Raw genomic sequence first — 12,657 nt, forward strand, 5'->3', positions numbered from 1 at the left:
CAAGTGAGAAGAGCGCAAGCTCTACTATACGGCTTTAGGCCTATTCTACAATACGTTATATGTCGTGTAAAATATCGGAATACAGCCGAGAGCACAAAGAAAGAATTTAATCTTTCGAAAACAAATTCTCATCGGTCCATCAGCTGCGTTTCGACATCCGACAACGACATACGACGTATTGTCGAACGAACTTTTTGCAAGATTCACACTGAAAAGGGCTCCTATTGGCTATCGAATTGTCATATGTTGTACATCGGACGCCGTGTGTGAATCCTCTTTAAGTCTAATTCAAACTTGCGTCCTCCATCACAGTACGCCATAATGCGTGGAGTAAATCGAAAGTGGAGTGATGCGAACTCTAGATGAGAGATTTTGAACAGCTGAGATTTTCCGAGATAAATTATATCTGTTTACACAAGCGTAAAGCTTTTGAAAGAGAGAAAACGGAGAAGTGTGAACAGTGTAATTATGTAAACCACCGGTTCACGTTGAATTTGTATCTCTCAATCATGCATACGTACACTTCGGGGATGCATCCTGCTGCCGCGGTGGTGCGGTGACATTGACAGCGTCGCGTCGGTGCGAAAACCTTGCATTGGTAATAGCGATGACAAATGTAAATAGACGACGTCGGTAGGCAGACATTGCGCATACTCGCAATTAATACGAGGAAAAATTCTGCAGAATTGTCAACCAGATGCTCACAATCGGTATTCCTTAACGACTGTATTCTCTTGTAATTATCAATTGTACCATGATGGGAATACTGTACGAGAAGAGGCCGTTGAAAAGGCCGCGACTCGGTCCCCCGGACGTTTATCCCCAAGAACTGAAACAGAAGGAAGATGAGCTTTCGCTTACTAATGTCAAGCATGGCTTTACCACTACAATCCAGCTGACAGAAGAGTGTGGAACAGCTAGAAACAACAATGTCACTGCTGCGAAGGTTGGCGCGTATTTTAATGCGATCCTCGCCAAGAAGGAAGAACTCGCGACGATGCCTGATACTGGCAGGAAGAGGCAGCAGATCAATCCCAAGGACAACTTCTGGCCAGTAACAGCCAGGACAAAGAACGGCATTGAAGCATGGTTCAAGGACCTCTCAGGCAGTAAGCCATTGGTCGCTCTTGCGAAGAAGGCTCCTAACTTTAATAAAAAAGAAGAAATATTTATGATGCTCTGTGAATATCAAGTACCAATGTTAAGAGCAGCTTGGTTTATTAAGCTCAGTTCGGCTTATACAGTTGCTGTTTCGGAAGCTAAAATAAAGAAACGCCAGCTGCCTGATCCAACCACAGGTACGCCAATTTTATTACACATCATTTATTTTAATTTCTTTTTTTTTATTATTACTGTCACTAATTATTACTAATAACTATTTACCTGTATTTTTAAACATTAATGAAGACAAAGTAGAGTTGAGATATTTATTTGTACTCAACTATTTGAGATTTGAGAAAATATATTTTTAATTTTTAAAAATATTTCTTTTTTATTCATTGTTTAATGTTGATTTTTTTTGACATTATTTTGCTTATAACAAGTCCAAAACACTTTATTATTTTATGTTTTTTGTTAAAAAGTATAGCTATTATGGTTATAACATACACTTCTTTTTTTATTTTAAATGCTAAAACTATGATTGTTTTTGTTTTGGCAGAATGGACAGGTACTCTTATAAAATTTTTGAAAGATCAGTTGTCCAAACTGCAAGAATATTATCATATGGGCAGTCATGCAGCTAATATTAGTAACAATAATAGTACAACAAATAATTCCTGCAACAGTAATGGGACTACTGGAACAAGCAGTAGCAACAACAGCAGCAGTAACAGTAACAATAGTAGTAATAACAATAATAGTGTTAATAGTAATAGCACAAGCAATAACACAAGCAATGGCTCTGTCAATAATCAACCACCCACACCTACTTCAAGCAGTTTGTCTGTGACAGGCAATACAATGAATGAAGAACATAAATTAGCGCTTAAACAGTGGCATTATTGTGTACAATTGGCTAAATATATGTTTGAAGAGGGCTTATTGGATAGACAAGAATTACTACAATGGATTCTAGAACTATTGGATAAAATAAGATCTTCTCCATCTGAAGATGGTATATTGAAGTTGTTATTGCCATTAGCTTTGCAATATTTAGAAGAATTCATACAATCAGAGTTACTAGCCAGGCGATTAGCATACTTATGCTGTCGTAAATTGGCATACATGTGTAATAATGTCGAGAGCAACAACAATCCTCAGAGTCCATCTATTATTAAAAATGAAGTTAGCAACAAAGACACTACTGTTGCTGTTCAAGGGCCATTAAATCCTCTGACGGTTGCTTTCAATGATTATTTGACTTGTGCACACCACAGAGATGTAATTTACAGTTTAGCTACTATAATACAGGTGAAAAAATATTTTTATTATTTTATATATTGATAATAAATTTATATATTAAGAAGAATATTTACTATTAAATCAATAATGAATATGTGAATAGAAAATTTATTAAATTTTAGGTCATAACATTAGAGTGTCCCACCGCATTGGTCTGGAACAGCGTCGGTGAGGGAAAGGCTCCATCAGTTTTGAATGGATCACCTTTAGACTATTTACCATGTCCGCCTGCAGCTTTGCCGTGTCCACCCGCGAGTTCTGGCAATCCTACAATGAAACAACTGAGAATTGCGCAGGAAAATATAAGAGCTCGATCTCAGGCAGCGGAAGGTAGATGGTCGTGCGACAAATGGCAACAAAGCAGCGCTGGAACAACGACTACCAAAGTGCTAGCCGCGCTAGATGCCCTTGATAGACACAGTTTTGATAAAATGGATGCCTCTAATTCACTTGACACATTGTACGCAAAAATTTTTACACCACCACCAAAAGATAATTCTAACGAACGTGATGCAAAGACAGAATATAATCCACAACAGGATTCAGCAGTAGTTGAGATTCTGTGCGAATGGGCAGTGAGTGCCGAACGTTGGGGGGAACACAGAGCGATGGCGGTCGCTAAACTTCTCGAAAAGAGACAGAGTGAAGCTACCGGCGAGACTAATGATAATGATGATAAAGACAGCACGTGTAGTAATGGAAATCCACCTGTACTTCCAATATTTCAACCATTACTTATGAAATTCTTGGATGTAGATGCGCCAATACTTGATAATACTTCGACTCAATCCAAAGCTCAATTTACAAATTTAGTTCACCTGTTCTCGGAACTGATAAGGCATGACGTTTTCTCTCATGACGCGTATATGTGCACTCTTATTTCAAGGGGTGATCTTGTACAAGGTAGAGAGATATATTGATTTATTTCAAAATTACCTAATTATAAATCTAACTAAGAAAAATTATGTGAATTATGTGATTTCATATTTTAAAGTCATATTATTAAAATCAAAAAATATATGTTGTGTTCTAACTATATTCTAACTATATTTAATTTTATACAATGATTTGATGCAAGACATGCAACAATATGTTAATAAATTGAAAATAAGTAAAAAATATTTTAAATATAAACAATAGATGACTCAGTCCTTATACTGATTGAAAGATTCTAAAAATTTGGCAAATTTATTGATTAATTATGAAATTATTTAACTAGGCCCAGTAGCTAGCAAACCCGGAACACCTAGCAATAGAGAACCAATCGACGAAGATAGTCTTTTTCCTGGTATAGATTTAAAGCCAGCTAAATTAGAAGTATCGGATCATGGACGTACTATGGATTATGATGACAGTAAAATCGATGATGATTTAGATAAAATATTGCAACACATCAAAGAAGATCAACAAAATAGTATGGATGCACCAGACAGTCCCAAAGAGGATGCATTGACTGGTCATGGAGGTCATGAAAGTCTCGATTCAAAAATGCCATCGAGTCATAGCAGACATTTATTATATACTACCCATTTTCCACTACCACAAGTAATTTTTAAAGAATATTTTTTATAAAATAATTTAGAATTTTTATTATATTATATATATATATATATATATATATATTTTTTTTTTTTTTATTATATTATATATATATATACTCTTTGAATGAAATTTTTATACTATTTTTTAGATTTGTTGATTGAAATTAAGTGCATATTATAGAAATGTCATAATATTAATTTTAATATTATTAATTATAATGTAATATTAATATTATAATTAATATATATAATATTAGTAATATAGTATAGTATAATATTAGTAATATTATAATTAATTATAAATTTTTTATAATTATCTATCGATGTATATTTATAGGATGAGACGTGTAGTCAACATGATTGTAATCAGCGACATGTATTACTTTATGGTGTTGGACGTGTTAGAGATGAAGCTAGGCATATTGTTAAAAAAATGACAAAAGAGGTGTGCAAATTGTTCGGCAAAAAATTCAGCATCGATGTTGCTGAGGGAGGCAAAGTAAAGAAACATTCTCGAAGTGAATTTAATTTTGAAGCTGTCACTATAAAGTTCCAAAATCTAAGTTACTTCGATCAACATGTTGTAACATGGCAATGTGCAACACAAGTGATAGAAATGTTGAATACATTTGCATTAGCTGGCTCGTCTTATTTACCAGTTCATGAACATGTCGCTTTTCTTTTTGATCTGATGGAATTAGCATTAAATATATATGGCCTAATTGATGTTTGCATACAAATTTTGAAAGAATTGCCAGAAGTGGAAGCACAATTGACAGTTAGAAATAGTCAATTAGTTCGAAGTTATACCACAAATTTGAGTTTATATGTAGTCGGCGTATTAAGAAGATATCATTGTTGTTTGCTATGTAAGTATATTAACTACTCTCATAGATATTTAAAAATTTCATACATCTATTACATATAAATGATTGTTACAGTATCACCCGAGCAGACGACAGCGGTATTTGATTTACTCTGCAAAGTAGTGAAACATGTGTCAAATCCAAGCGACTGCAGTTCCGCCGAACGATGTGTATTAGCACATTTGTACGATTTATATTCGACGTGTTCGCTTTTGAAAACGAAATCACACGGAGTGGAAGCGTTTAGTAACGCATATCCGAAAATTCGAGCTGCTCTCTATAGCACATTGCAGCCAACGCCTTCGAGTCATGTTTACAATTCGCAATTTATGGTGGATGTCTTTACTAGTCCACGAAGAGGCGGAAAAATTGAGCCACAGTGGGCGAGGCAATTGAACGAGACACCGGCCAATCGTTATAGTTTTGTATGCAATGCGATTGTTGCAGTTTGCAGCGAAACGGATAATGATAAACTGAATGATATTGCCATAATTTGTGCGGAATTAACTGCTTGTTGCAATGCTCTTAATGCCGAATGGTTGGGAGTACTTATGGCATTATGTTGCTCCTCCAATAGTTCTGCTTTCTACATTGATGTGTTAAATCAAGTTGATGTACAGGATTTAAGTATACACAATTCTCTAGCTATTTTTACATCAATTTTAATTGGTAAGTGGATATAACTTTGCATTTATATACTAAAAGCGACATATTGCGTTCAATAATTTAATAGCTTATTATATTTACAGCAAGGCATTGTTTCTCTTTGGAAGATTTTGTTGTGCATATAGCACTACCATCTTTGGTGAAAACGTGTAACGATGGTCGTGGAGACATTGATATTGAAGTGGAAGCTGGTGCACGTTTAACTTGTCATTTATTACTGCGACTCTTTAAAACCGTCGAATGTCCACAGCCGGCTTTATATTCAGTTAGTACGAGTCCTCATCCACTTCCAAGTGGAAATTCAAGAGGTTATAGCATAAAACTAAGCTGCGATAGGCACTTATTGGCAGCTGCTCACAATAATATAAGAGTAGGGCCAGTACTTGCAGTGCTAAAGGCTATATTAGTTGTCGGAGATGCCACAGCTGCTAAGCAACCCCCGAAAAAAGTCGATATACCTTTGAGCCATTCCAGTAAGGGAGGTGGCCCAGCTAGTGTTGGAGTTGGAGTTGGTGTGAGCAGCAGCGGTCCTGGTGAACTATCGATTAGTCATATCCTGGGAACTAGTGACATTTTAGGAGGTGGTGATGATCTTGGTCTTGATCTGGCTATGTCCTCATCCAGCAGTAGCGCCGGCATAACAACGGAAAATGTCAAGGGATTTTCTGATTTTGCTCATCATGTTTTACGTCAAATCTGCAGTCAAGAATGGGTATTGGAGAGATGCCTACAAAATCCAGAAGAGCTTTGTCATCAAGATATGCTGTTGGATAATATGTTAACGCCACGGCAAGCTCAGAAATTATTACACATGATTTGTTATCCCGAAACACCAACTGAAGCTTTTATCGATCAAAAGACTCATATTACAAATATTTTGGAAAATTTGGAACAGTGGAGTCTAAGAATGTCTTGGCTAGATCTACAACTTATGTATAAGCAATTTGCATCAGGTTCCAGCGAACTTTCTCAATGGTTGGACACAGTCGCGAAAGCTGCGATCGATGTTTTTCAATTGAATAACACTTTGATTAATAAACCTGATAAAAGATCGGGTTCTATATGGTTAGTTGCTCCATTAGTTTCCAAATTGCCGAGTGCGGTACAAGGTAGAGTTTTAAAAGTGGCTGGTCAGGTATTAGAATCAGGTAATTGGTCGAAAACAGCAGGTCGCGAGAGAGGTAGGTCCAAGTCGCCTTCGCTGTTCAATCATCAACCTTTTCTATCACTTGTGCTAACGTGTCTGAAAGGCCAAGATGATCAAAGAGAGGGTCTATTGACATCTTTACATTCGCAGCTTTCACAATTTTTAAATACCAGCAAGGAAGAAAAACACATCGGTTCCGAAGATCCTAAAACTAGAGAAGTGCTGCAAGATGCGCTGCAGTTAAGATTCAGTCTCGTCGGAGGTGTATTTGACACGATACAAAGGAATACGACTGCTACAACGGATTGGGCAATTTTATTAGTTCAACTGGTCAGCTACGGTGTTATAGATTTGAATAATAATGCAGAATTATTTACAACCGTTATAGATATGTTAGCAACGCTAATTCACTCTACATTAGTATCAGATTCGCAATCCGAGAAAGACGAAAATAAAAAACACTATCAAAATCTAATGAAAAAATTAAAGAAAGAATTGGGTGATAGAAATTCATCGAGCATTCGCTTTGTCAGACAACTTCTACCACTACCAAAACTAACTATGGAAGTTATTACTTGTGAACCCGTTGGATGTTTAACCGATACTAAAGGCAACAAGATCGCTGGATTTGATAGCATTGACAAGAAACAGGTAACATTTATTTTATATAAATTTATTTTTGTTTACTTCGAATATAGAAGTGTTTTTTTTCATTATCGAGAAAAGACATAACGTTGATATTTATAAAGTATATAATATATTGCATTTAAAATTAGGGACTGCAAGTATGTGATTCTCAAAGAGTGTCAGCATGGGAACTTTTAGAAGGTCATAAAAATCCTGCGCCGCTTTCCTGGGCTTGGTTTAGAGCTGTTCGATTAGAACGTAAACCGCTTACATATCAGAATGCACACAAACTGTTGCGATATCACACGCACAGTCAAATTCGTCCAGCTAGCCATTATCTGGAACCACCTCCATTACCACCCGAAGATTTGGAGCCTGACAAGAAGGAATCGGAACCTGGCAAGGCAGATACTCCGATGAGCATCGATTCACCAGGTCGAGTTAGCAGCAGCGTCGGTAGCGCCGGGATTGGTAATGCTAATACCAATGGTAAAGGAAAAGCTATGAAAAATAAGCGACATAACAGACGAGCTAAAGGTGCTGCTACACCTACAACACCTATATCACAACAGATGCAAGTGAGTTTAATTACATGATAATATATTACGAGAAAGAAAGAGTTATTGTTATATTTCTTATATTTCTTTTTTCTTTTTTTTTAAATTAACAGCAACCACCATCCCAATTGCAACAAATGGCATTTGGCAATCAACAAGCTCCGGTTGCGCAACAGCCTGGAATGTTTACTGGGCAACCCCCACAACCTCAACAACAGTGGTACAGCAATCAACAAACTCACACACCTGCGCAACAATACGGATACGGTCAACAGTTGCCACCTACACCAGTTGGTGGACCGCGATATGAGAGACCGGGGATGAATAATCAATCCAAACAAGCTCTATCGAATATGTTACGCTTGCGATTACCACCGTCCACTCAATTCATGGGGTCGCAACAACAACCGCCGAATACCACGCCGGTTGCTGGGCCAGGCGCGTTCCAAGGAATGCAGAAGCAATTCATTAGACAACAATTGAGAGCACAGCATGGAGCGCCTGGTATAAATCCGCAGCAAGGCATGTTTGCGGCACAGCAACAACAGCAACAACAACAGCAGCAACAAGGGATATATGCTGGAATACAACAAGGTATAATTTAAAAAAATGGTTCACAAAATATTACAGCGATATATTATTATTTTATTAAGTTACTCTAATTATTAACTAATTTTTTCCTGAATGTCTTCTGTCTTATATTAATTTTTAATTAAAACTTTTTTTAATATATTAAAATTATATAATTGCAGATTGTAGTAATTAGATTTAATAATTAGATTTAATATGGTATTGTAAAATGTTTTGCATTAAACTTAATGCAAAAAAATATGACATTAAGCATAGTATATTGAATGTTATGTTTATTGAATGCAATTGATGTTCTTATAGTTTTGTTTTAGTATATTTAAATTAATTTTTCTTTGTCTCCCTGCTCCTAGGTATGAATCAAAATTATGCAGGATATGGTGGACAACAAATGATACAGCAGCAACAACAACAAACACCGCAACAAACGCAACAGCAGCAACAGCAGTTGCTTCAACAACAGCAGCAGCAGCAACAAGGCATTTTGAATCAACAACAAAATATGATGTTCCCCAATCAGCAGCAAATGATGGGTCCGCAAAGGGCTCAGGAATATATGCCACAACAGAGAATGCAACCCAGTGCTGCAAGACCACCATATTTACAGGTATGTTTAAGTACATGTATATGCATAACATTTAACATTGTGATGAAGTAAAACAATGAATTCGTGTGTGCGTGCGTGTGTGCATGCATGCATGCATGTGTATGTACGTGTGTATTGTTATTCGTGATTTATTCTTTTATAAAAGAATTTTATATTTGATATATTTAAATGAAAGTAATTAATTTTATTAAGGAATTAATTTCTCCTAAGTATCCTAAGTATCCTAAATATTTTATAGAAATTGATAAATCTGTTCAGTTCCTAAATTTTTCTTGGGATAATTTATGAAGTACATCAATGCAAACCAAGTAATTAAATTACTTATATACTTTACGAGTATATATATATATATATTATATTCATAATTGATTATAGCTATATTAAACTCTAATTATTTTTTTATTTTTTAAATGATCAATATTTGATTAATATTTACAATGATTCTTCTCAACTTTCTTAAATTTTTTTCTTTCTGTTTATTCTTACTTGTATTTCTCGGTACTATTTTTTTTCCTTTTTATTTTAACCCTTTTTTGATTTCTTTATGTGCGCATGTTATTTATTTTTTTTTAACAGAACAAGCAAAAATTATATATAATACTGTTACAGTTTGTCTATTAACACTTGATTACAATACTACTGTCAAATTGATAATAGCACGAAGTAAGCACAATGAGAGAAACCAATCAGCAGAAAAATGACAAACAAAAAATAATAACTTCGATACATTCGAGTTAATATGCCTTTTTCAAAAATGGATTAAATAAATAATATTAAAAGATATATTTTGTCATTCATTTAGGCACCGAATGTAACAATGAATGCAATGGGACCAATGGGTGGCGGTGTTCAGAATCAACCTGCTCCTCCGTATCGACAATCCGCTGGAAAACCGGGTACAGTAGGAGTAACAGGAGTAGGAACAGCCAATGTCAATTTGCAACAAAATCAACAATTTCAACAGGTATATTTTTATGATATTAATATAAGATATATTACAGTAAGATAATAATCTGTAAAGAATTTGTCTATAAAAGAATTGTCTTTATTTTTATATAGCAACAGGCAATAAATCAACAGCGCATGAGGCAACAAATGTTGGCTATGCAGCAGCAGCAGCAACAAGTACAGCAGCAGCAACAGGCTGCTCAACAGCAGCAGCAACAGCAACAACAGCAAGGTGCTGCTGGTGGTCAGCAACCAACGTCACAACTTGTGACGCATTTACAGAGGCACTTGAGTCAACCGCCTCAACATTCCTATCAACATCAACCGCCACCTTATTAGAAATATAATAGAGAAATTGGATTCATTTAGATCAAATCATATAGAAATAAAAATAGATTTATTGAATGTCAAATTTTACGTTGCTAAAGAAACAAGCGTAATTTATACTTAGAGCAAAAAGACATGTTCTAAAGAAAAATTCTTTTATTGGACTTCTCTCTAATTTTTTTACTAATCAATATTTTATATACATGTTTGGCCAAATGCTATTGTATTTTTTGAATGGACATAGCAAAATTATGATGTTCTAATTACATCTAATTACATAATTCTTATACTAAATGAAATGCTCAGATTTTTTTACTAGATGTTTTAGTAACTGATATTGATTATAGTATATTTAATTAATTAAGCATAAAAAAAGAGAAAAATGTTTTGTACATTATATATAATATATTATATATAATATAAATCTTTATATCATAAATCAAAAGTCATATGTTTTTTAATATGTGATATAATCTTATTGACTCAAAATATGCTTCTATAATCAAGGATATAAGATCATAAATTGCAAAACATTTTCTTAGGTAAATTCACGTAAAGTATTATTATTATTACCTTTCTGCGTTTTGTTTCTTGTATTAATATTTAATATTAAGTAATATGATCAAATCTAAAAAAAGAAAATTTTCTTTAGAACTTTTAGTAAATAAGGAGACATCTTTAAGAATTGATTTTGAGATATTATTTGTGAAGATACGTCGATTACTTCATATTAATCTTGTACAGCAAGTTATAAATATAAAACATATAGAGATGAAGCATAATGACATAATTATTATATATATTATTATACATAGTCCCTAAAATATATGATGAAAATGATGACACATGATATATAAGATTAAGTGTACTATAATTTATATTAGAAACTAAGTTTATTGTTATTGTTATCTAACTATTTAAACGGTATTTATATATCATATTTTTTACATAGAATCATATATTAACATTGATCATGTATAATAGAAGTAAAAAGATAAATATATTTAACCAGTGTATTCAATAAGAAGTTATAATTCAGTAACTACTATAAAACTTATACAAATTTGAACTGCGCGATTCAAATAATTAAAATAAAAGTAAATAAACCAATAAGTTTTGATTCAATTTCTAATATGTGTTACGATATTTTCCTTATTGTTCCTAATATTGAGAAACTAGAAGTATTGAACTTAAATGAACTATTCTCTCTTTATCTTTATATTTCCTTATATAAACGTCTATTTCCAATATATATTGTTTGTTAATTATTTTGAACACAAATTGAACTAAACAAATCGTGTTGGAGTAGCAAGTCATAATTATTTTGCATTTTTTTGCGATTGTTACTGTCTAAAAAAAGTGTTTCGTGCAAAAAATTATCGATAATTTTATATATTTTATAATTTGAAGTTTCTTCCTTTTCCTTTTGGAAGAAATATAAATTGACGCATAATTGTTGCATAAAGAGAAAATGATAAAACAATATTTGCAAGAAATGTAAATTAGAACATAACGTGAATAAAAGTTTATATAAAAAGTAAATATGTTCTGATGTTCTATTTTATGTTTCTTAGAAGTTTTGTTTTTATTTCTATCATTCTTCTTTTACGTGAATTTTTACTTTTATTTTTATTTTTTTCAAGGCAGTAAATGTCATATATCACACAATCTTATTTTATATAATAATTTCTCATTATATCACTCCAACATTTAAAAGTATTTATGAATTTAATTCTGTACTAAATGATAAATATGTTTATTTTCTTTATATCTTCTACATATTCTCGATTTAAAATTCACATTGAAGGGATATTAGATCTAAATAATTAATGATATTTTTTTTAAATAAACAACCTTAGATTGGCTTTAAGATTTAAAAAAATTGCAAAATTCCGTTAGCCGATTAAAATATATACAAAGCTGAAGAAATTAATAGTGAATTTTAATAGTAATCTAAAAACAAATTTTTTTCTCAAGTTCTTTCGAGTCGCTCAAGTCTTTTAAGTTTCTCTCTGGCCGTAGAAATACTCGTAGACATTTTTATGTATATAAATAAAGAGAAGCTTAAGCGGTCATTCCGACTTTTTTCATCGAAATCCCCGTACACTAGTACCCCTACTAATAAGTTTCATTTTAGTATATTGCAATAAGTAATTACTTCCATTTTCTGACACTGCCAAATAAAATCTCATTCTGATGTGTGTCCGTGCTACTTATACAATTCGTGGATGAAAAGTATGCTGATGTAATTATACTATTATTATGTTCGCGTAATTTTTTTTATTATAGAATAGAGTATTGCTGAACATCAATATATACATTTATCAACATGTTCATGTTCATACGTACATACATATACAATAAAAATAATGTATGACAA

General features: G+C 33.2%; 1 protein-coding gene across 2 annotated transcripts; it reads left to right on the forward strand.

The window, feature by feature from the left end:
• The first annotated feature begins 187 nt into the window (after nucleotides 1-187).
• On the forward strand, nucleotides 188-11,402 carry kto (mediator complex subunit kohtalo). Of its 2 annotated transcripts, XM_011639882.3 has the most exons (13): nucleotides 188-598; nucleotides 685-1,298; nucleotides 1,661-2,412; nucleotides 2,526-3,306; nucleotides 3,623-3,948; nucleotides 4,282-4,813; nucleotides 4,886-5,479; nucleotides 5,560-7,274; nucleotides 7,400-7,828; nucleotides 7,921-8,401; nucleotides 8,749-9,002; nucleotides 9,805-9,966; nucleotides 10,062-11,402. In XM_011639882.3, exons 2-13 carry the CDS (start codon nucleotides 755-757, stop codon nucleotides 10,287-10,289), a joined length of 6,798 nt encoding a protein of 2,265 aa, XP_011638184.2. In that variant the 5' UTR covers nucleotides 188-598; nucleotides 685-754; the 3' UTR covers nucleotides 10,290-11,402. The 2 variants fall into 2 exon arrangements, with proteins under 2 accessions (XP_011638184.2, XP_011638183.2); XM_011639881.3 differs by having other exon boundaries at nucleotides 189-1,298.
• The last annotated feature ends 1,255 nt before the right edge of the window (nucleotides 11,403-12,657 follow it).

The sequence above is a fragment of the Pogonomyrmex barbatus genome, unplaced genomic scaffold (assembly GCF_055798465.1).
Source record: "Pogonomyrmex barbatus isolate J1 unplaced genomic scaffold, ASM5579846v1 scaffold3, whole genome shotgun sequence".
In the NCBI taxonomy this organism is placed as follows: domain Eukaryota; kingdom Metazoa; phylum Arthropoda; class Insecta; order Hymenoptera; family Formicidae; genus Pogonomyrmex; species Pogonomyrmex barbatus.